Consider the following 24,860-nt stretch of genomic DNA (forward strand, 5'->3'; position numbering starts at 1 on the left):
TCATCTATTGTGTAGAATGACCTGAGGGAAATCAAAGTCTTCTCATGTATTGTTCTCCAGTTAATTGCGGTTGCAAGAATTTTTCTGTGCGCCCAAAGTGACGCCGACAAGATGTCCCATACATCTCGTCAGTCAAGTCTAACAATAAGACTCTTCTGCTTTCATCGTGCCCCTCCTTTCTGTCAGTCCTCACAGAGACGTAATTATCAGCATGTTATTGGTAAGTGAGACGTCCTTTTAGCCACAGATGATTTCACTCTAACAGTGTCTGGTTTTTCAATTTCACTATTTACACCACATGAAAAAGATGGTTTACTTTTTGTTTCATGTCTTCAATACTGAGTGCTTGACAGTACCTTTGTTTCTTTTAGCTGCAGCGTAAATCTTCTTCAGACCTTCGTCAAGAGCAGTTAGAAAGATGCCAGACAAGTTGTTCGCTCTGTCTCGCTGCTGTGCTACGATCAGGGCCAACTGAGGTGACAGGAAGGAGAAACAGCTTAAGTCAGTATCTTATCACTATCACAGTTATATCTGTTGCCACTTTGCCACATTGTCAGAATACTGCCACCACACCTAAACCCAAACCCAGTGTATCACACTGTAGATCACAACTACTGCAAAGAAGCAGCACGCATCATGGAGCAAGCATTTCCAGGCAGTTTCTTTGCAGCACTGTGGGTTTCATTTAAAGAGAACCTACTTGATCCTGGCCACTTAATCTGGACTGTTTGTCGTCGATGGGGAAGAGCAGCACATGTCCAAGGTCCAAATCTGAAATAAACAACATATTCACACTTAGTTTGTAATTTATTTTCATTTATCTCAACAAATGTTACAGGTGAACATGCTACAGTGGGAAACTCAACACCTTTTATGTGCATGTTTAATCAGTGCTGATGGTAAATACAGTCGACTGAAGTAAGTTCCTGTGTGTGTGTGCTATATTGTTGAGAAAGCTGAGTTTGTAGCTGCAAAATCTGTTGTTCTTCCTACAACCAGTGACGTAATCGGAGGCAGGAAGAATTACAGGCTGGATTTCATCTCTGAGTGTTCTGGGGGCGTGCTCTAGATACAGCTCAAAAACAGAACTTCTCTTTGTTTGTATTGCAAACTAGATTTGTTTCCAACAGCGAAAATGGCATCTCAGAGTGTAAGTGCTGAGGATTTTATGGACATGGATACAATTTACAGTGTTTTGGCTGACTAGGATATTCAGCTGTATCTATTCAGAAGGATGTCGCCAGTGGGGACCCTCCAGAACCTGAGCTGCTGTGAGGAGACACTGACTGGTGGTGCCTTTACTCAAATTGCTCTCTGATGCCAATAGAAACTGAATCATTCTGCTGAAATGAATGTCAGCGTGGGCAGGTCTTGTTGGATGCTGTCACTGACGCCAAACCAAAGATAGAGGTTTGACTGGGCCCCAAAAAATCAGGCTCAACCCTACATTAACCAGCACAGATTCTGTCCAACCACGACCCGAGACCATTCAGCAGTTTTAGGCCCGAGCACGATTAAAACCAGAATTTCCGCTGGCATTTTTTCAAATAACATATTCAAACATTCATTACAAGCTAGGTGCTGGTATGTTTCCTCAAACCACACAAGAGGTTGGCAGAGCAGACTCCACCTCTAGGTGCATTGCCGTCTTTAAGTGTGCAAGGTGGTACACTGCAATGTGGCGCACAAATGATCCATATCAAGTCGCCTTGCAGCCCTTCTTTCTCTCTTGCTTCCTCTCCAGTCCAATGCAACTCTTCCAATTTATGCAAGAGAACTACCAGTTTCATGCATCACCTGTGCAGTGCACTGGAGCTAGTGAGCAAATAGACTCACAAGTCAGTCTTTAGATGCTTTGCTTAACTAAAGACTGATGTCTTTCTCCCTGATTTTGTGTTTAGATGGGCGGATACAATTTCAGAGTTTAAAAAAACTCCCTACGTTGCAGAACCAATAGTAAATCTGCAGGGCGGTCCTTCGGTGGCTCGCTGAACTCTTGTGCTCGTAAACATGGTCCGACTGTGTTAAAAGTTTTAAACAAAGTCGCTGTAAGTCCTTCATTTCCACAATCTTGTGGACTGAGCACACGTTTGATAAAACAGAGTTAAATTTCTCAGCATCCATTTTCAAGCTCTCTGTGTGTTTGCTTCCTTGCTGACGAGAAAAGGGGGAGCGCACATTTCGGGAGGGCGTGTCATTTTAAAAAAAATGCAAGAGGCGTTGCTTTGTTGCCGGCCCTTTTCTCCGGTGTGTTAAACACACTTTAGAAAGGAGTGTCCCCAGACTATCAGAAGGCGGAGATCTCTGATTGTCTGGTGGCGAGACTAATGAGCATACGACCCCCTAATTCTAATGTTTTGTCAGTTTAAATCTAATTCTGAATCTGAACATTTTCATTAGTTATTATGGGTTGATGGCAACAGAGCCACTACATTGTCCATGACATTACACAGACTTTAAGATCTGCATTAAAAACAAAACAAAAAGTAAATGGCATGAACCCAATGTGAAGCCAGTGTTTGGGTCAGGCACCATCGGGTTTGGGCAGAGAATCAAAGCTCTGCTCCGAGAGAGTCCCAGTGTGCATTTGTGTGCATAAAAGTTATACTTCTCACTTGAGGTGTGCTGGAGACCTTCTTCAGGATCCAAAAGATAAACTGGAAAAGACAACTAAGACCAGCAGGACCAAGAGGGCAGACAACCTCTGAGTGAGTCCTCAAGTCACCTGATGCTACATTTTGACCAACAAAGTAATAGCTATAGGCCGGGATTGTGATACACGGCGACAACGTGCTCAGTGCATCCTGGCACATGGCGGCACTGCCAGATTGCATCAATCCACAACATTCTAAATGAAAGGCAGCGAGTTTTCCCCTTAATAGCATCAGTCTTCATTTTCTTTGTAATCTTCATGGTTAATCTTACCTTTCATCTTGCCAGCCAACTCATACTTCTTCTGTGGTTCATCTGATCTCACCTCAAGCGCAGTAAACAAGCCTCCCCGGCCCCACCGACCTGAGTCATCTGCACACAGACGAACAAAGAACAAGGCAAACTACAGACATCAGTTTATCATACTAGGTGACATGTTGCTGTGGTAACAATATTGAAATATGGGTTTCGTACCAACACAGTGGACGATGATAGCGTCTCCCTGAGCAGCGTGAGGATGAGTAACATCCCCCAGAACATAGTTGATGGCCGTGCTGTCAGAGTCAGTGGAGCATACGCTGCTATCATCCTCTTCGTCGTCTTCGTCCTCCTCGCTGTCCACAGACGGCAGGCAGGACGTTCTGTAGCCGCATGACTCCCACCACGCCATTCTGCATGATAAGAAAACCGTTTGTGTCAAAGAAAGAAAAGTTACTCAGAGCTGAAGAAAAGCGTGACTTAATCAACAAAACTTTACTTTTTCTTGTGTTTCTGCTCTTGCTGCTTTTTCTTTGCTTCCTCCTGAGTTTTGGCTCTCTTGGCTGCAGCCTCCTCTCGTCTCTGGCGTCGCATCTCCAGCTCGGCCTCAGTGAGAGGTTTCCTCTTCCTTGTGGGAATCCCAAAGGCTACTGACAGGGAAAACTGGGAGCACACAGAGAAAATCACACTCCAACTTTATGTATTCATAAAGCAGCGTTCATACAAACGTGCAGCCCAAAGTGCTTCACATAGCAAGAAAACAAAAATAAACAACAATAAATAAACATTTGAGACAAAAAATTACAATGAAATAAAAAATATCAAAAATTAATAAAATAGAATAAAATAAAATAAACATCAGGGATACAAATAATGTAAAACCTAATGATCAAAACTTAAACTAAGGCTATAACTTTACTCCAAGTTAAAAGTCTAAGTCTATAAACAGAAGCAATCTCACAAGTACTTTTATGGGACATTCAAAACAGAAGCTGTAGGGGACATAAAATAAAAGAAAATCTCTGATGTAGGGAGGAGCGAGGCCATTTAAAGTTTTTTAAACAAGTAAAATAACTTAAAAATTTATTCTAGAAGATAGGTAGACAGTGCAGAGTCTGGAGCAGTCAGGTAATGGATCCATTTTCCTTGTTTTAGTCAACACTCTGGCCGCAGCATTCTAAAATAGCCGTAGTTGTTCACTAGACTTTTTTAGATAATCCAGTTAAACAAGAATTACAATAGTCTTACATACTGGAAATAAAAGTGTGAATGAGTATTTTAGCATCTTTCTAAGTTTAAAAAAAGTTCTACTTTGTCAATATTCCGACACAGAACTGAAGCCGTGTTTCTTTTTCTTCAAAGCCAGACTCCATTGAGAAAAACAGTAATTTAACATCGCTTAACACAGGAGCTGCTGGTCTACCGCTGCCTTGATCACTTAGTTTTAGGGCTGAGCCTTTGTTCAATGGCACGGGATTCGATTGTGGAAAAAAAAAAAAATCTAATATTCAGACTTTTTTTTCCTCCCATTTTTTTGGCGGACCTTGAACGCAACACTAACCCCATTAGGCTGAGTAAAGAAGTCATCTGGTCTGATTGTTGCATGAATTGCCTAAAAAAGTTTCACAGTAAATCAGAGAACAGGGATATTATTATTGCCACGGGTTATTTGAAATGGACAAAGGTATTCTTTACTGGTGAGTTAAGGGAGAATAGCTATCATGTAATTAAAAAAGAAAACATCTCCGACAAGGAAATAGAAAGCCCAACGTGCAATGAATGGAGACCTATTATCCTGCTTGAACACAGATGACTAAATTCTTTCGACAATGTGACTCAAAATAATGATAAAATAGATTTTATTGATGTAAAATAATATGCTTATGGTGACATTTTCCACCAGTCCGCTGCGCTCTGAGTCTGGTTTCAGTGACACATGCTGCTCTGAGTAGCGCATCTGTCTGCTTGTGCTGCAGTGCGCACCGAGGGTTTTAATTTTTAGTGTTAAATCAAAAGTTAAACACTACTTATCAGCAACCAGCTTCGATTTTCCAAAATGAAGTCGAAGGTAGGCCCTCATTAGTTTGAGTTTTTGTGTTACTGTGTTTTTTATGAGTTAGTTTGGATTCACTAAAGTTACACAATAACACAAACAAACTGACCAATCAAAGCAGCCGTAAACCAGCAGCTCCTGTGTTCTGCGAGGTAAAATTACTGTTTTTGTCAAAGGAGTCTGGTGCTCTGAAGAGAGCACAGGTTAGAGTTCTTCTCAAATGGAAATCCTCGCAGCCTCCCTCCATTTCTACTTGGATACAGATGTGATGTTCTTTCTCAAGCTTGAGAACATTTAATATTCTCTGAGGGGTTCAAATTATAAATTTATCACAAAGTGGCAACCCTTCATATCATTCTGTGACTGTAGTCTCTAGTGTTCATCGTCACAGAGTCAGATCACTACCTCTGCCTGTATGTTGTCATTCATGCACTCTGTTACTCATGTATTTACTTTTTAATTTCTAATTTTTGTTTCTGCTCTACCCCATGCCATCTCACGCAGCTTGTGCCCCCTACGTTATGTCACCCTCTTACTTAGCTGGGTACCTGTATACCATTACATAAGTGACGGCTTATGGTACGATCAGGGTGCACTGTTCTACTCCCTCTACCAGTGAACGATGCTTCTAGTGCATTTTTTTCTAACGTTTTTGTTTCGTTTGTTTTTATATATCTTTTTATTTATTTTATTGCAATTCTACTTCTGCTATTACTGTCTCCATCTTCCTCTCTATTGTTACAGGTTGTGGGAAAGGAGTGGGAGTGGCTGTTGTTCACTGTGTTGAAATAAAGAGAGAGAGAGAGCATAGGTTATGGCCTCATCTGAAAGGGCTGTCTGACAGCAAGGTAAAGCTGTGAAAATATTCTCAATATAGCGTACACTTCAGCTGATACTGATGTTTTTTTAGATAGCTAAAATACATTTTGCTGCTGCCCCCGTCCACAGCAGTACATCGCTTAGCGTCTGTGGTGGTACTCCTGCCTGCGACTCCAAACTGGAGGCCTGCTGACTGCGATCTACACTTACTATAGATAAGTACCTCATGCAACCCCACTTCAAAAGATTCAAACTATCCCTTTCAAACATGTTCCCATCAGCTGTGACTAAAGGACAAAGAATCTCACTCCAGCTTTGTGTCTCAGAGCTCGTCCCTCTCCTGCAGTTTTCTGGAACTCGGCCAGCTGCTCCTCCAACAAACGGTCAAAGCTGGTCTGGTCCTCAGAGCTGGGGTCCTTACTGTAGTCCTTCCCCTCAAAGTAGTACATGTGGTCTGAAGGATGGGACAGCATAATGGTGATTGTTATATTCATCACAACTCACACATGGAAAAGTAAATATGAACTCAACAGATGAAATCTGTGGTGTGTTTTCTTGTGTGGTTATGTTTGCAGGCTGAGAACCAAAAGTAAAAGTGAGACGTTCACATGCCAAAACAACCTGTTGAACAACAGAGTGTACAGTGGTATTCTAACCAGCGTGAGATAAAAGTCACATGTGCTGACCTCAAACCAGGTTAAAAGCTCTGAATATTCTGCACACATAAACAAAGCGGCTTTAAAGATCAAACATACTCTGGGCGTCAGATTCAGAGCCGTTCTCTTCCTCCTCCTCTTCTCTGAGAGAGGTGAAGTCTTCATCCACCCACTGACCGCCACGTGACGGACCGAGGATCTTCTCCAGTTTCACATCCTGTACAGAGCTCTCCTCCGAAGACAAAAGCTTATCTACTCCAAACTTCAAGATCTCACTGAGCTGTGGGGAACAGGAAACATGAGTGGTGACTTGTTCTGGTGAAAACAAAGACAGCAGGAGGTTTTCTGTGTAAAAGTGGACACAGACACAGAAACTGTAGGATTCAAAGAGTGTAAATAGTGGCGCCGTGTTTTTGTCAGAGATTTCAAAGTTGACAAACCTGCAGTCCTGCAGCAGCTGACTGAGCCTGGTCCAGCAAAGAGAAGCGTCCCTCTTCAATAACAGTGTTGGTGAGGTGCAACTTGGATACAGCACGAGAGTACATGATTTCCTCCACAGTGTCTCTTGCCAGAAGGCGGATCACTTTCACCGGCCTGTAATGAGTCACTCAGAGTTTAAAGGGGTTCTCCAGCAATTTAGCATTACACCATCATTAAAGCTGGAGTGTGGAGCTTTTACATATAAATGAACATCTGTTACAAACAAGTTCACACAATGGTGATTAAGCCTATTGCTGCCAGGGAGAGCTCTCTGTGTTGTAGTATACTGGAGTTGTGGCGACTTTCCTACTCTGGCACAACAGAAGTGATGCAATTTAAGTCACCACGCCTGAGCTGAAGGGAAACAGGCCCCTAGAGAGTGTGCTGGAGTTTGAAGCCAATTTTCTGGTGGCTTAACAGTGGTACTGCAATTTCCAGGGTCCGTCACGTGACGTCATTGGGCCCAAAAAGACTTTTTCCCATAGACTTGCGTGGCAAAAGAGACGTCTGAAACTCAGTGGATACATTTTTTTGAACACCGCAACCCCTGTGAAATGACTCGTTTCACTATCAGGATTTCATCCATTCAGTTGGAAAGTCTAGAAGAGCCACAAGATGAAATAATTTTATCCTCATTCAAGTTAGCAGAGCACTAAGACGAAAGTTGGACGCTCGGCTGCATTCGGCTGTAAGTGCCCCGTGTGCCTTCTCTATGGGCCCAATGATGCAGAAGCAGCACCGATCATCTGGATAACTACATACCACAGGTATAGAGCTTTTTTGGCTTCATGCATCACTGAGCAACTTTTACAGGAATAAACGGGGTCCTGCCTTCAATGCTGTATCCATGTCTCTTAATACACCCACGGGTAGACAGGTGGAGAGGCAGCACAGCAGCAGTTAGGAGTATGGCGGAAAATCCAAAGAAGCATCCAAGAAAAGTTTCTGGAGCGGATGCACCAGATAAAATACAAGTTCAGAGAATGGTTTAAGTAAATGAAAAGCACTCCTGAGGCCAGGGAGGTGCGATAAGCTCACCTGCAGGCATATGTTAAAAGCATGCATCATGAGTGTTTTATATTACTCTCACTGCCAGAGGGCACAAAAGTCCCATACATTGTCCCATGACTCCAGGCTGCAGCCATTCAGTCCACGCCCTCTCGCGGGACGGAAGCCGCCTCCGTGTACTGTACAAGGACGTAACCCCGCACCTGCAGCCGGCGGGACGGGAGGATGTAATCCAGGGAGGGAGAGTGTCGGTTTGGCTCCACTGACTGAAAATATTTTTTCCNGGCTAACAGCTAACGGTTAGCCCAGCTAATCTACGATAACCATGTTATTAATTACAAAACGTGCACACAGAAACAGTAATGTTTGTTCAATCATTGTGTTTATAGACTTTACATCAGATTAGTCTAAACGGTGATATAGTGACGTGAAAAATGTGATATATATATATATATATAGCTAAACTCTGCTGGTTTTCTACCCGGAAGTATTTGTAAAAAACAAGGCGATTCCCTATACTGCTACAGCCTCAGGGGGCGTGCTTGTAGCAGGGATAGCTCCGTTACGTAACGCGGCTATGATTTAAGACCCGCCCACTAAATCCTAAACACAGAAACCTAGAAATACAGCTTGTGAAGCCTAGATCCACAATTCAATTGTAAATGGTTGAAAGGCTTTTTTTTTACACATTCTGAGGAATACTTTTATGACCTATTTGATGTGTTTAGAAGAAAATAGCAGAATTTGCTTTACACAGACTTTAAGTTGGGTAATTTGTGAGACAGGTTTTAAAAAGAATGGTCGATACCAATACAGCAGAGGCTGAGACGCTCAGAGGTTTAGTATAATAATGCAGCTCAAAAGCATCTTTCTTTCGACCTTTTTCTCAGCCTGTTGAATGCCCTTATCTTTTAAAATCAGTGCCCCTAGTGCATAGCGCAGAAATCTTAAAGGGGAACTCCACAGATTTTTCACATCAAAGTGAGTTTAAAGGTCTCGGGGAGAACCACTGCATATGTGAAACAAGATGTACAGAGACGTTTGTGACTCCTGGGTGAAGTGTGACAAGTATCAAATCAGTAATGTCACTGAGTGTGACATTACTAAGTTTGAAAAGTAAAAAAAAATCTAGACGTTTGGAGTTAGAAAGACCTCGGACGGTTGCTCCTCATCACGGCCTGACGCTAGCAGCTTGAGGCCACATGAGATAATGCCAGCATAACACTGCTGAATCACAAGACTGAACTTCCAAGAGCCAAGTTGCACTGTGAGTAATGTAAGCGTAAGGTTTTGACGAGGAAGAAGAATGTGTGGAATAAAAATGTCAACATCTCCAAACATCCAGTGAGCAGCAGTTCTCTGGGTCAAAATGCCTTGCTGGTGCCAGAGGTCAGAGGAGAATGGCCAGACTGGTTCAAGATGATAGAAAGGCAACAGGAAGTCAAATAAGCACTGGTTCCAACCAAGGTCTGCAGAAGACCATCTCTGAAGCAACAACACGTCCAACCTTGAAGCAGATGGGCTACAGCAGCAGAAGACCACACCAGGTGCCACTCCTGTCAGCTAACAACAGGAAACTCAGGCTACAATTCACACAGGCTCACCAAAACCGGACAATAGAAGATTGGAAAAACGTTGCCTGGTCTGATGAGTCTGGATTTCTGCTGCCACATTCAGATGGTAGGGTCAGAATTTGGCGGAAACAACATGAAAGCATGGATCCATCCTGCCTTGTATCAACGGTTCAGGCTGCTGCTGGTGGTGTAATGGTGTGGGGGATATTTTCTTAGTACCAACTGAGCATGGTTTAAACCGTGTCCATCCCTTTATGACCACAGTGTACCCATCTTCTGATGGCTACTTCCAGCAGCTGACAAATCTGCAGCAACTGTGCTATCATGTCAATATGGACCAAAATCTCAGAGGAATGTTTGAATCTATGCCACGAAGAATTAAGGCAGTCCAACCCGGTACTAGCAAGGTGTACCTAATAAAGTGGCGGGTGAGTGTATATTCATAAAGCCTGGGACAGACGGAAACATACAATTTATGCACAGTAGCGGGCTCTCAGAGTGGATCTTATGAAGCATCACTTTGCCCAGCAGATGAATGTAGTACACTTGCAGGTATAAAGTTTCTCTGTCTCCTGTTTTCTTCCCACACTTTTTATTCTGAACACTTATCTGTTTATTTTCCATTTGTATTAGGTATTCATTTAGTTTTGTTTCAGCGTGATCGCACGAAAAAAAAAAAAACGGTTTTCTTTAAATGTGTCTCAATAATCCCATAAGGGGTGCGCCGTGTTGAAATGACCAGACACAAAAATAAACCATTCTCTCATTCATTCACACTGTAATGAAGCCTGCTTGATGTTGTTTTTCCATCACCTGTTCTGACCAATCCGATGGCAGCGTGCAGCAGCCTGAAGGTCGTTTTGAGGGTTGAAGTCACTGTCCATAAAAATGACAGTGTCAGCCGCTGTGAGGTTCAGGCCCACTCCACCTGCAAAGACAAAGCACACAATGTCTGAAAACAGTGCAGAGAGGTTATTGACACACTTCTTTACTCATGTAGCTTTAAGAATTATTCACAACAAGTGACAAGCTGTGACAGGAAATTAGGTTCCGCTGCTGACTTTCATGCTTTGCATATAAAATGGGGAGAGAAGTCGCTGGCCTTATTCACAGCAGTGTGTCATCCTGCTGCAGCTCTTATCTCTGTGTGATCAGTCCCCTTTCCTCTTTCAGCAAGTTCTATGAAGCCAACTGTCGGTTTACATATTCAGCTCAGCCACTGTTGACTTATAATATGAAATTACTCAGTTATCTGCTGATCTGCCACAGTGTTGTTTGGAAGAGGAAATCTATCACCTGCAACAGAAACTCAATGCTGCAAATGTGTAAAACTGCCGATGTTTACAGCAGCAGTGGCTTCAAAATTAAATACTTCAAGATCTTGTACGAGACAACTGACCATGAATAGAAGTACAAAACAAAGTCTGAAAGACAACTTATATTACAGTAAAAATAATCATAAAAAAGCAAATACTGCTTCCAATATTTTACATCCCTGATACATCAAAAAGCGCAATATCAGCATGATTGAAACCTGATCATATTCAGTTGACTCCTACACATAACAAGTTCACAGTTCAGGGTTTCGGTCACCTGCTTTAGTGCTGAGCAGAAAGACAAAGATATCTTTGCTGCTGAAGTTCTTCACTGCCAGATTTCTTTCCTCCCCTCGGACAGACCCGTCCAGACGTTCATAGCTGTAATCTGAACAGAAAAGATATATTTAGCACTTATTTGTGAAGAAAAACACATACTGTTACATTTTTGCCATTAGTAAAGAGTTTAAAGATAGTTTCCTCTGTGAATTCAGAAACATGATTGAAACTCACTGAAACATCAGACAAATTTCGGTTCTCAATCATTACAAGACTGAAATATCTCTGTGTTCACCTCTGTACTCCATGTAATCCTGAAGTATGTCCAGCATCCTCGTCATCTGAGAGAACAGCAGGACCCGATGGCCGCTTCACCCACAAACGTGAGAAGAAAAATACACTAAGATACCATTTGTGCTTATGGAGGATTAAGTGACATGTCAGCAAGTATAATTAACTGCTCCAAGTGATCGGAACATTGTGTCAGCATTTAGTTCATGTGGTGTCGCAGTGAGACGGAGCCTAAACCGCCACCAGGTGGGGCCCAATAGCAAGTAGACAGACTAACCCTTTGTGAAGGAAAGTCAGCAAGCTGTCCAAAAGGCAAAGTTTCCCACTGGCTTCAACGAGATGCTCCCCCATCTCAAAAGGCTCTGGTTCCACCCCTACGCATGGAACAAGGGAAATGTTAAACAATATGCTCCTATAGTCCATTTACAATTGTTTGGTATTCAGTCATAACAGAGCATATCTCACCATCAAACAGGTACGGGTGGTCAACACACTTCCTCAGGTTCATCAAGATGTTCAGCAGCCGGTTCTTGTTTCCCTGGTCATTTCCAAAAGCCTCTGAAAACAAAGATTCATGACAGGTGATGATTTATGTTCCAAATATGTATTTTGTGAGGTCACAGTAACCTTGACCTTTGACAGCCAGAATCTAAAAAGTTCATCCCCGAGTCCAGGTCGATGTTTGTGCCAAGTTTCAAATAATTCTCTTAAAGGCACTCTTGAGATATCATGTATCAGACAGATCTATGGATGGACTGACAACAGGAAAACATAATGCCTCCGGCCACGGCTATCAACAGCCAAGGGTGTAACACAAAAATGCTAAGTGCTCAGCTGCAAATATTTTACATCAAAACTATGCGATGCAAATTTGCAACAGTTGCAACATTTGTTCAAAAAGAGGTTTAAATAGATACGACTGAATTGATCTGAGTCCCCTCTGGTAAACAGATATACAGTTTGTATGTCGAGACGCTTTAACTGTGAAAAGTAAGAACAGAAGGAGCGGATGTGGTGTGCCCTGCCTATATCAAGGTTGAAGGAGTGACAAAGTCTGCCATCTTGGATTAGACCAAAGAGCCTCCATGTGGTTACTCCACACGTTGTCCTTGAGTTCGCTGTCATTAAATTTTTTTTGTCCTGTGTCATATAATACAGGGTGTTGAGAAACGATCAACTGGTCAACCATTGTTATGACTCATGACATGGCGTCCGTTCCACACAAAGTGATTGGTTGTGTGTGAAAACTAAAAACTATCGACCTTGTTATGGAAAAAAAAATTGTAGCGCTTTTTCAAAAATATACTTACATACGAATTTATCACATGATAAGAAACGCCCCCAGTGTATAAAGGCTTTTAGGCCGATAAATGTGCCAAGTTGATATATCAATCAGCCATTATTCACTTGTTGCAGAGGCTTGGTATCAGGTGGGTATGTCAGCCAGTAGGTAACAAGACAATTGCAGAACAGAAATGGCAAACTAGTTTTGAGATCATTCTGAAAACAGTGTCATCATTACAAAGATTTCCATTTGAGAGTACTGACAAGTTGGTTTTTCGTAATGCCCTGCTTTGTATGTATCTTTTTTTTTTTTTTTTTTAAGATATTTTTTGGGCATTTTAGCCGTTAATTGATAGGACAGCTTAAGCATGAAGGGGGGGAGAGAGAGTGGGAGGGACATGTAGCAAAGGGCTACGGGCTGGAGTTGAACCCAGGCTACTGCGGCAACAGCCTTGTACATGGGGCGCCTGCTCTATCCACTAAGCCACCGACGCCCCGCCCTGCTTTGTATGTATCTTATTTACAGTTCTTAAAAGGCCCCAACACACAGGACCGACATTAAAGAACTACAGGTGACAAAGGCCGTCTGTTTCGTCGCCTCACGTTGCCTGTGTCTCAGCCAAAATGTTGTATTTGAACACACTGCAAAGACAACAGCCAACAGCAAACTAGCACAAACATTCTGTGCCTGCGTCAGAGGAAATAACTCTCTACACCAGAAGGTGATGGTAATCAGTGTTTCTGCCGCCGACTCAGCATACTCAGGGTATATGCAGGAATCCCGAAGTTAATTTCAGTACCTTTTTAAGACTTTTTTAAGACCTTCCAAAAAAAACTTAAGACCTCATCGCCACTTTAACGCATCTTTAACTTACTAAACAGTTGTAGTTTGCAATTAAATCTATGGAGCACAAACATACAGCAGAACTCAGATAAGATGAGAAGGAATAAAGCTTGAAAGAATAAATTAAACCAAAGGCAGGTTTATTAAAATACACCTTAGGTCATAACAAGTAACACAGCTCTACAGCTCAACATCAGCTATTCAAGGCCACCTTGCTGAAAACAACAACTTGGTGAAATTACAATATTACACCAATATCAAAACTCAGGACATGTGCCTCAGTCCGTGTGTTTTGCCTTCCATCAACTTGCATTTCCCCATTTTTATTGTCTTTTGCTCCTCTGTTTGGCGCCTGGACGTGCGTGATGTCGCACAGGTACGCGCACGTTCCCGAGTGGCAGTCCGAGTGTGCCTACCTACACATCGTTGTTTGTAATAGTCGTGAAGAGGAAAATAAATTATACATTCATGGATACTTTTTGTCAAAGCTTGAATGCCAAGAAAATTTAATACTTCATAAAAATGCGATTAAGACTTTTTAATACTTTTTAAGGGCCTTAATTTTCCGACATTTGATTTATCAACTTTTAATACTTTTTAAGACCCCGCAGACACCCTGAAACTGAATTGTCCGGAAAAAGCGAGGGCCAACTGGTGCCAACGGTGCAGGAAACACCACAAACACTAAGGTGCCAGACGCTCACCCATGGCCTGACATTAACAGACTGCCGACTGTCAACTTGGTGTGTCAGGACCCTAAAAAACAAAAATCTAAGGGATCTGTATAAAGATTGTTTTTGTTATGTGTTCCTTAAAAAATAACCACTGGCTCCCAAATATTGATACCAGTAATGGCCTCAAAAATCCAAAAGCATTCAGGCTTTACAGCACAGTGCAGAAGTCTCACCCAGATCCTTCATCAGAATGGCTTTGTAGTATTTTTTCTGCAGAGCCGACATGCCGTGATACACCAGCAGTTCAGTCTTCTTCGGCAGATCGACAGCCACTTCTGACTTGACTCTACGAAGCAAGAAGGGCTCCAGGATGCTCTGCAGCTCAGCAGCTGGAAACATAGGCACAGAATAAGGGATGCAGCATGCCAGGAGAGGTATAGGAAGATAAGGGAAACGAAATTAAAATGTATTTAATGTCTCTGTCATTTATTATACACATATTTATTTCATCTGTCATCACATCTTATCTGTCAACAAAGTGCCCTTAATGAGAAGGCATATTTGGATAAACATCACAGGAATAATCAACTACTACTGAATCTACTCCATAATTTGTCTCATGATGATCACACCATGTGATTTTAGTAACAGAAACAGTTACAAAAATTATGTCCTTCATACCAAGAGCAGGTTGACTTTTCACATTGGAGTAAGTGTTGGCAAAGTTGTCCGAGTCATCAGCTGTGAAGATGCTGGGCTGAATGAAGCTCAGCAGAGAGTAGAGTTCCTGCAAGTTGTTCTGGATGGGCGTCCCCGTCAGCAGGACTCTGAAACCAACTGAGAACTACACAGGAAATGAACAGGGGAAAGTTAGAGATAAAGGTGGGAAAGACAAAGAAACAAACACCTGACAGTCCAAACCAGGTGTAGCTCTGTACCTGTGTCAAGACTTTGTGCAACAGTGAATTCTGATTCTTCAGTCTGTGAGCTTCATCAACCACCAGCACCTGCCACCTCCACCTGAGGAGCACAGTGAGCACTGATTACATGTAAACAGGGAGGTGATGTATGAAAACTGACTTATGATGGCATCGTTTTCCAGTAAGTAAATTACTATCAATATACTCAAAGTCAAGACGAATCTTTTCTAGTGTAAGTCAAGTCTTAAAATTTGCCACTTGAGTCTGACCCCAGTCGTCATGTGACTCAAGTCCCCCACCTCTTACGGTAACACAAACAAATCTCATTTCTAAAATACGCGCCAAAAAATCAAATCAAAGTTTCAGATGAGAAACTCACCGTTTCAAGAATGAAGCATCTTTGAGACACAGCTGTAAAGGAAAGATCAAAAAAACATGTCAGTTTCAACGCAGACAAACTTAATTTTGTTCTCATGAAATCGCCACAGACCTCATACGTAGTGAGCAGAACATTAAACTCTTGTGTGTCCGTTTCTCTCTGAAGCTCAGCCCGTCTCTCTTTGTCTCCTTTGTAACACAGCACAGTCAGAGAGGGGGCGAAGCTGGAACCAAGTAAAACACAAGTTTAGAGTGTTATATCTGTAGTTTACAGTCTGTGGTGGACGGTGTTATGAGTAGACTATGAATTTAAATCTAGATATGTGGATGTAGATGAGTATATGAATCTTATTGTACCATTCCAGCTCCTTTCTCCAGTTCTCCATGACAGAGAGCGGGCTCAGAATCAAAAACGGACCTTTCTTCCCCAGAGCTCCTGACATGTACACCAGCAGAGAGATCGTCTGAAGGGACAAACATGAGTATGAATTCTTGACATTCAGTAAATGCCATAAAAACCTACAGTACTGACCCTTTTTTACACAGCAGTTTACAGTTCCTATGTCATTATTTGTTGTAGTGGGAAAAGGGCTTTTTGGTATCTCGCACCCTAAGACAGGAATACTTTGTAGAATATTTTAAAACTTTATTATTTGATTTCTTTGAATGCTTTTAAATCCATTTTGAAAGACATGAATACAGAATCGTTGGGTTGTCAGCGCTTTAACTAATGTTTTGGGTGCATGGTTTATAGAGCTGCAACAATAGGTTGATTAATCAATTGAAAGAAATTTAATTGTCAACTATTTTGATTATCGAATAATCGCTTTAGTTATTTTTAAGCAAAAAAGCCAAACATTTGCTCGTTTTATGCTTCTTAAATGTGAGACGTTGATGCTTCTCTTTGTCATACATGACAACAAAGTCAACAGCTTTGTATTTTTGGACTGTTGCTCAGATAAAACATACCACCTGAATACGTCACCTTTGGCTTAGGGAAATTACATTTATTGACAACAATAAATCTCAAAATGTAATTCCCAGATTAATCAACAATAAAAATATTTGTTAGTTGCACCCCGAGTGGCTTGTGCAGCACTTTGCTCCATGAGATGTTATAAACTGTAGTATTGTCTGTTCTTTTGTTCTGTGTCTGTTTATAATCACTTTTTGTATCTTGTGCTGCCTATCTTGGTCTCTTGTAAAAGAGAGTTTTAAAGGTCCAGTGTGTACGATTTAGAGGGATATATTGGCAGAAATTGAATATATTTATGTACATATAAATGCTTTTTTTCTTTAGTTTATCATCTCCTGAAAATGAGAATCATTGTATTTCCATTATTTTAAAATAAGCTGTTTATATCTACATAGGGAGAGTGTCCTTGTCCATGTTTCTACAGAACGCACAAACATATCACTGGCTCTAGATAGGACCCTTCATGTTTTTGCGACGACTACTGTAGTTAGCTACCCCTGCGCAACGAGAGCATCAGAAAAACACTGATATATATAGATTTTTTTTTTTTATGTGAAACTGCTTTATTCAATGATTCTACCTGTTTAAATCACCAGGTCTGTTTGTTTTGGAGAGGAGGAGACCTCTGCAGATAATTCAGCTCCAAGTAAAAACCTCCTGAACTTCTATATCTTAAGTTATCTGAGAAATAAGATGAGCACTCATCAGCAAGTGCTGGGCCAGTGGCCTGTCTCCATCATGCCAAACACAGGGTGTCTACAGATAAAACCAAGTTCAATTGAAGACTTTTTAAGACCTTTTTAATACCTTATATGAAATTTAAGACCAAACCTGCAATGGAAATACACATAACATATGTGTGTGTTCGTGACACATGTATAAGCATTCTTTTGAAGTAAGCACACTGAGGTCTGTTCAAAATGAACAGTAATGGGTGACTTTAAGTTTCATGTGTTTATTGTAAAAAAGTCATAAATGCTATTTATTATTGCAATTTTTCAGTCAATGTGACAGTCATTGGGTCTGTCAGGCTGGAGAAACTTTTGCGGTAATGTGACCGAAAATATTTAAGACCCATTGAATCTGAATTTAAGACAATTTAAGACTTTTTAAGGCCTTATATTAAGAAAACTTAATTTAAGAGATTTTAAGACATTTAAGGACCTGTAGACACCCTGCAAACAGTGTTACAGAAACACTCTTTTTTAACATAAAACTGCTTTATTGTGGCTTTATTCTGTGTTTTTCTGGTCTTAATCACCTTGTCTGTTTGTTTTGTGGAGGTGAACACCTCTGTGGATAATTCAGCTCCAAGTAAAAACCTCCTGAACAGTGAACACTGAATGACTCCTAACCAGGAGTTTCAGCTGGTTGCAATCTGCACTTTTAACTGCTAATTGCCACTAAATCCCCCTAAACCTTAAACTCTGTTCCTTTAATCTCAACCCATCCTTGGTAAATAAAGGTTAAATAAATAAAGGAAGACTGATGGATCTCTTACCTGACAGGTTTTCCCCAAACCCATCTCGTCTCCTAAAATGCATCCCTGCTGGTTCTTCAGGCACTGAGTTAACCACTGCACACCATCCAGCTGGTAGGGTCTCAGCTGTATCCCTGTGAAGACACCACACAGCAACATGAAACATCTCATGGAAGTTAAAGTAAGTGAGGCAGGAGAACCACCTACATTACTGGTATTAAAGCTAAAAACAAAGACGACTTTTAAGCTAGCTTAAACAGTATTAGCATACCCGGTAGCTAGCTAACTGCATCTTCCTAAATGAATGAAGACAACTCAACGGTAATTAGCAACTTTACATGAAGTTAACAAACCTCCGTACCTTTTAAACCCCACTTCTGTACGTCACTCTGCGTCACAGCCGTCTTCTTCTTCTCCGCCACGCTGTTTTTTATCTTTAACAAAATGTCTGTCATGTTTCCAAACCGGCAGGACTAACACAAACACACAACTTTCTGTAGCTCGGACATGTACGGACAAATGAGTCCTCCTCTGTGTTGTGGAATCCAACTGCACTTCCTGGTTGCTGGGTCACGTGACGCTTGGAAAAAGCGCGCGCTTCTGTCAAACAGTGGCAGAGCAGCGCACTTAACATAAAAATATGACTTGGACCTAATTAAAAAACATTAAAATACACGGAGGACCCTCCCATACGTTTTTTATATCTCCAATGTAATATTATTTAGTGGTAGAAGATGACAGTGGGGGGAGAGAGCTTTTAAAACAAGTTAAAGGAACAGTGTGTAAGATTTAGAGGTGAAGATTGCAAGTTACAACCAGCAGAAACGTCAGTGTTCATTGTTCAGAAGGTTTTTACCAGGAGCCGAATTATCAACAGAGGTCTCTTCCTCTCCAAAACAAACAGAACAGATTATTTAAACCTTTAAAAACACTGAATAGTGTAGTTTCACAGTGGAAATCGGTGTTTTTCCAATGCTGTTTGGCTCATCACAGATGGTAAGGGTCTGATTCTCTGCCTGAGCTTGATTTGAGTGCAGCCTGCTCTGCCAAACCTGTCATGCACCGGACGACAGACTTAAAGTAAGGAAGAGGAAAAGGAGAAATGGTGCGAGGATGCATGTCAGCCCTCAGCTTGCAATACATGTTTTAATATTTTAATAATACAATAGAAATTCAGGTTTTTAATCGGGTTTGGGAATAAACATGCTACCATGAGTCCTACCCAGGTCGGACTTGGACAGAAGCTGTGCGGGTTTACGCCAGAATAGGAATGGTTACAGGTTACAATGAGGGCTAGAGCTCCTAAAAGTCTGGGGCCGGCCCTGGATACATGTGCATGTTTTCAACGTTAGAGCAAATTAAACTGATTTAACTAGACAATTCTGTTCAAACTTGTCATTTTTAATGCCATCTGAAGCTTTCATATAACCCCTCAATCTCTCTCTCTGATTTGTCTGGCTCAAGTGTTTAGGCATAGGTGTACATTTCCGCAGAACATGTACATTTGTCCCTTCCCTCAGTAAAACATGAAAGAAGCAGAGGACTTTCATTTTGACAAAATTAAAGACACATGCACCATAAATTGATGCAGAAAAGGCACAAATTGGTCCATTAAAATTTACCAGAATGCAGAAAATTAAGTGTTTGATGATCAAAATTATTACTCCGCGTCTGTGTCTCCCCCAGTGTGGAAACGAAGCCTAAGCCCAGTCTGACCTGGAGGACTAACACTGACTCCTCTCAGTAATGAAAACAATGAGGCTGTCCTGTGTTCATTTATAAAACCATTAACACATTTATTTATTACAAATATTTACACATATTGGAAACCAAGCCCACACTCATTAAAATTGGTTGAAGTTATCGATACATACCAAAAATCAATCAGCTCGATGAATGCAGCATGAACAAGAGGAAATTAACATTTGTGGAGATAAAAGTAGAGTCACAGACTCTCTGAGGCCGACCAGTAACTTCAGTAAGAGACCTGCCGCTTTCTAAAAACACTTCATCCAGCCGGAGCCCTCTGCACAGAGACAGGACTCACTTCATGAAGACTGACACCAGCTTCAGTAACGCCTCCCTGCAAAGTAATCACATTAAATCAGACATCCACATTTTGATTCTGGACATTTCTGCAGCAGATTTGAATAAATGTTAAAATGACAAACCTCACACACGGGATGTACGACAGACTGTACCTGCAAACACAACACAGTTTACGTCACAAATTAATAATCATCTCAGACTGAAATCCATGAGGAGAAACTATGACTCACCAGGCAAACGACAAGACCTGCAGGATGCAAAATAACAAAGCAAGTCCAAAGTTCTTCCACTGTAAGAAATAAAAATAGAACTGCTGATTAACAGAGTTCAGACTTAATCAATACTGTGTCATGTTTTTATTAATCAGAAATGATCATAACTATTTTTATACTCACCCAGAAGGCTGCGCAGAGAGTCAACACAAGGCAGGTCTGGAGAAATTAATGGGACAAATGAAACTCACAATATGGATTTTTTTTTTACATGCTGGTTAATGTTTGACTCAGAAGATGATTCTGAATTTCAACTATTTTTATAATAACCTTAGTCACATTTAAAATCTATGTGTGTGATGTGCTTGAGTATATCTGGATAAAAGAAGGAAGTACATACTAAGTAATACTTCTGTACTTTTACTTCAGTAACGTTTTAAATACAGGACCTTTACTTGCACTTTACTTCTTAATCTATTGTAGTTATGCATTTAATCAAGGATCTGCACTGTAAACACCAATCCATCCATGACACAAAATTTTAATGTAAAGTCTACACAAATGCCCTAAATTGTCAAAATGACATAGAAATATTATGTTCTCTTGACACAAAAACTCATCCCTTGTGAGCTTGACATAACTCTTTATGTTAAATCAACAATTTTTGAGTAAATTTGACTAAAATTTATAAAGTTTAGTCGTGTAAATACAGTTAGTGACCTCCCGCCTGTGTAGATACCTGGTGATGGCAGTGAAGACAGCCAAAATTGGGCCAGCTGATCTAGCCTAATTCTCGGGCATCATTTATGCCAAAATGCCGTTATTTCTTCCAGCATGCCGAGTTTGGGCCAATGCTGGGCCAGGTCACTTTTGATAACAGCCCAGTGATGACAGTGTTGGCAGCTAGAATCAGGCCAGCTGATTTGGCCCGATTCTGGGGCATCAATCATGCCGAGTCTCAGCCAAGTCGGGCTACGGCACGTGACCCGGCTAATTTCATCTGGTATCCTGAGTTTGGGCTGATGTTGGGCCAGGTCATTTATAATAACGGCCCAGTGAGGGCAGTGTTGGCAGCCAGAGTTGGGCCAGCTGTTTTGGCCCGATTCTGGGCCATCATTCATACCAAGTCTCAGCCAGGTCAGGTAACAAAACGTTGCTTGGCTAATTTCATCTGGCATGCCGAGTGTGGGCCAGTTCTGGGCCAATTCATTTTTGATAACAGCCCAGTGATGGCAAAGTCAGCAGCCGGAATCGGGCCAGCTGCTTTGGCCCAATTCTGGAGAGTCACTCATGCCAAAACTCAGCCAAGTCAGGTGACCGGATGTGGTCCCACTTATTTCTTCTGGCGTGCCGAGTCTGGGCCAAAGCTGGGCCAGGTCACTTTTGATAATGGCCCAGTGATGGCAGTGTCGGCAGTCGCAATCTGACCTGCTTATCTGACCTAATTCTGGGGCGTCATTCATGCCAAAACTCAGCCAAGTCGGCATACAGCACGCGACCTGGCTAATTTGATCTGGTATTCAGAGTATGGGCTGATGTTGGGCCAAGTCATTTATAATAACGGCCCAGTGATGGCAGTGTTGGAGGCCAGAATCGGGCCAGCTGATTTGGCCTAATTCTGGAGCGTCATTCATGCCAAAACTCAGCCGAGTCAGGTAACCGGACGCGGCCCGGCTAATTTCATCCGGCATGCCGAGTTCAGGCCAATTCTGGGCCAGGTCATTTTGGCTACCTGGGCATTAGAGTGTCTAACATGAAGTTGTGCTGAGGTGAAATAAACCGTGCTTCCTGATTCAGAATTTATCTCTTTGCCTTATTCTAGCAGTCGAGAAACCTCAGCTCGCAACAATGAGCTTTTATAGTTCAATGAAATTTTAAAAATGTAGTAAAATGTGTACTCAATGTTTTTATGTTCATATACCATGGATTTAAACGCTCAAACAACAAAAAGTTATGTTTAACTGACTTAAAAGTCCTGTCAGACAAGGGTCATGTGACACAATTATTTTGTGTCTGGTGTACTCAAAACTTTTTTGTCACTGTATCGTACTAAACTAAAGTTTTGAGTGCAAGCTGTTTCCAAAAAAAAAAAAAAAAAAAAATCATAAGTCTGTGGGCCTGTAAAAACTAGCAGTTTTGCACTCACAAGCATTATCGTGGTGGCCAGAGCTCTTGTTTTGTCACACATCCTTTTCAGCTGCTTCATCGGCCCCATCAGAAACATGGTGCTGTTGGATCATAGGATTAAAAAACAAAACATGTTGAAATATAAATTCTAATAGAACAAATTCCTCCTCAGAATAAATCCATCACAGTTTCATCATCAGCTGCTTTAATGTGAGCAGTTGTTGTGGACACTGACCTGCACAGAGCACATATATTTCCAAAAGTGTAGAAGACAATGAAGAGGGTGAGTCCGATTTTGGGGAGGAAGAGCATACACACTCCCTGCAAACACACACACACACACACACACACACACACACACATGAACTCAGTTAATTCATAGCTGTTTGACCTCGTGGGTCACACATGGGCTGCAGGTTTCATCTCTGAGCTGCACTTTAAGGCAGGACTGCGTCATGAGTGATCATCACATCTCCAACATTCCTCAGAGCCAGAAGAACCAGTAGGGCCACATCACCTCCTCCCTGCCTCTTCCTTGTTGTGTGGAGCACGAGACAACAAAAGCAGATTATAATATAGAAATTATAACTCACCAAAACTGTGCACGCGCCCCCCACCACGAAACACGCGATGAATCCCTTCACTCGGTTTCCCCAGCCCAGAGTCGAGGCTTCATTGACAGTCTGCGGTGACAGAGAGTGGATTTAATCATCATCATGTGTCTCACCTGAGATTGAGATTAAACATGTAGGTTCACCTTGTGTTTAATTTTACCTCCAAAATGGTTCGGTCATGACTGCGCGCCTCTTCACCGCTCAACACCGATTTTAATTTATCCATGGTTGAAAAATCTCTGAGGACAGGACTGGGTTAATGAAGGAATCTGGTTGTTTCCTGGAGCGACAGAGAAAAATCGCCGGTTTCCTCAAATCAGTGTGGATGGACAACAACGTCACGTGGCTGCTGCCAACCTGAGGAGCTGTCAGGTATCTTACCTGGCCAGGTGGATGACTTCACACCTGAGCGGAGAGACAGTAGAGAGGTCTCACTCTGATGTTTTTCCCCCTTCATTCACGTGAATGAATTTACAGCACAAAATTGACCAGATTATGAGTTCTTATGAAAATTAAGATCCAGCCTGCTATAGGAACAAATGACTTCTTAATAGCTGTATTCTAGTTTGTATATATATTGATTAGATATTTAATTAGTGGGCTTTCTTTTTTGTATTAATTTAGGGATCATTGGTCAGAGAAAACATCACATCTTATTGACATTTTCACTATTAAATGTATAATATCATAAATTTATAATCAAAGGACATTTGTAGGACAGTGAGCTTCAGTCTTGAAGCCAGCGCTGTCAGACATCAGCTACATTTTACAGAACTGAGTGACTGATCTTCCTCAGCACAAACGATCTTGGTTGACGCCTGTTGCCCATAGATACCGTATGTTGTATTTGTCAGCTGTAGGATAACAACCTCCTGCTGGGATGGATCCTGATGCATGAGTGATCATTTTGTGTTAATATTTTGATTTTACTTGAATAAAGATATGAAATAACACGTATAGTATATATTTTTATACAGTCTATGGTATAGTGACACAGGTTTTGGTCAGATATACTTCATACACTGTAAAAAAGAATCCACAGGTTCAAACTTGTGTTAACATCTTGCATGCATGTTTTTAAGTAGTTTCAGCTCACATTATTTAGTCAGTTCTATGAGTATTTTATAAACTGACAAACTAGTTTAGTACAACTATTATTATTTGCTTTGACCTCAAAAAGCTTAATTAAGTTAAACCAATTTAATATGTATCTAAAAGTTGTGTGCTATTTAGTGGTCAGATTATTTTATTAAATATATTCTAATTAAATTTAATCCCACTCAAACATGTCAAAAGTGTTTTTGATTTTGACAAACTTCTTAAAATAAGTTAACTGACTAAAACACGTTTTTATCATGAAACATGTTTTTTAATGGGGCTCACAAAAGAATATAACTTTTAAATAATAGGAAAGTGTTAGTATAAACTGTCTCTATAGGCATCACTGACAAATTATCTCAATACATGGCATAAATTCTTTTTATACTCCATGTTTTGAACTTTTAGACCTTCCTTGGACAATATTTTGCACATATCTTGCACACAACTACCACTTTTTAAAAAACGCACATCTCTTTGATTTGACCTATATATTCTTTTTAAATAGTATTTTAAAAATATTTCCATCATGATTTTCTGTTAGTCTGTATTTATGTCTCTTGATTTTTGCAATACTTGCTTTTATTAATTTTATTTTCTCTTTATATTATGCACCAATACTTGTATGTGAAAACCTACTTGCCAACAAACCAGATTTTGATTCTGTTTAGACCAACCAACTGGTTCGGCCACAGGGCCCCGATTTCTCCTTAGTCATGAGTTCAAGGTCCACACAGTTAAATACACTTATACTTGCGTTTCGTTGTATCGTCGAGCTAGTTTGCTGTCTCTCAGTGCTTCCCAAAGTCAAGGAAGCT

General features: G+C 41.1%; 2 protein-coding genes across 3 annotated transcripts in view; both read right to left on the reverse strand.

The window, feature by feature from the left end:
• chd1l (chromodomain helicase DNA binding protein 1-like) overlaps positions 1-18,486 on the reverse strand; it is a 28,638-nt gene extending 10,152 nt beyond the window's left edge. For both annotated transcript variants that reach the window (XM_050053971.1, XM_050053970.1), the window contains exons 1-21: positions 18,304-18,486; positions 17,964-18,076; positions 15,844-15,950; positions 15,599-15,710; positions 15,488-15,519; positions 15,127-15,208; positions 14,870-15,032; positions 14,422-14,577; positions 11,852-11,944; positions 11,664-11,760; positions 11,391-11,464; positions 11,094-11,204; positions 10,314-10,428; positions 6,879-7,032; positions 6,538-6,718; positions 6,091-6,236; positions 3,410-3,573; positions 3,127-3,323; positions 2,926-3,024; positions 701-771; positions 357-471 (exon numbers count right to left, since the gene is read on the reverse strand). In XM_050053971.1, coding sequence (XP_049909928.1) covers positions 357-471; positions 701-771; positions 2,926-3,024; positions 3,127-3,323; positions 3,410-3,573; positions 6,091-6,236; positions 6,538-6,718; positions 6,879-7,032; positions 10,314-10,428; positions 11,094-11,204; positions 11,391-11,464; positions 11,664-11,760; positions 11,852-11,944; positions 14,422-14,577; positions 14,870-15,032; positions 15,127-15,208; positions 15,488-15,519; positions 15,599-15,710; positions 15,844-15,950; positions 17,964-18,076; positions 18,304-18,397 — 2,476 coding nt within the window. In that variant the 5' untranslated portion in view covers positions 18,398-18,486. The remainder of the gene's footprint in view (positions 1-356; positions 472-700; positions 772-2,925; positions 3,025-3,126; positions 3,324-3,409; positions 3,574-6,090; positions 6,237-6,537; positions 6,719-6,878; positions 7,033-10,313; positions 10,429-11,093; positions 11,205-11,390; positions 11,465-11,663; positions 11,761-11,851; positions 11,945-14,421; positions 14,578-14,869; positions 15,033-15,126; positions 15,209-15,487; positions 15,520-15,598; positions 15,711-15,843; positions 15,951-17,963; positions 18,077-18,303) is intronic.
• A 1,231-nt stretch (positions 18,487-19,717) lies between these two features.
• sft2d2a (SFT2 domain containing 2a) lies at positions 19,718-23,297 on the reverse strand. Its single transcript, XM_050053973.1, has 8 exons — positions 23,105-23,297; positions 22,924-23,013; positions 22,566-22,651; positions 22,350-22,431; positions 20,387-20,422; positions 20,222-20,280; positions 20,114-20,143; positions 19,718-20,025 (listed from the first exon to the last, which is right to left on the reverse strand). Exons 1-8 carry the CDS (start codon positions 23,168-23,170, stop codon positions 19,986-19,988), a joined length of 489 nt encoding a protein of 162 aa, XP_049909930.1. The 5' UTR covers positions 23,171-23,297; the 3' UTR covers positions 19,718-19,985.
• Between the last annotated feature and the right edge of the window lie 1,563 nt (positions 23,298-24,860).

The sequence above is a fragment of the Epinephelus moara genome, chromosome 10, assembly GCF_006386435.1.
Source record: "Epinephelus moara isolate mb chromosome 10, YSFRI_EMoa_1.0, whole genome shotgun sequence".
Taxonomy (NCBI): domain Eukaryota; kingdom Metazoa; phylum Chordata; class Actinopteri; order Perciformes; family Serranidae; genus Epinephelus; species Epinephelus moara.

Excerpts from the sequence above, each read along its gene's own strand:
- sft2d2a (XM_050053973.1), bottom strand. The coding sequence starts at position 23,170 with ATGGATAAATTAAAATCGGTGTTGAGCGGTGAAGAGGCGCGCAGTCAT. Across the intron at positions 22,652-22,923 it reads GGGGCGCGTGCACAGTTTTG|GGAGTGTGTATGCTCTTCCT; the intron begins GTGAGTTATAAT and ends GTGTGTTTGCAG. Across the intron at positions 22,432-22,565 it reads AATATATGTGCTCTGTGCAG|CACCATGTTTCTGATGGGGC; the intron begins GTCAGTGTCCAC and ends ATGATCCAACAG.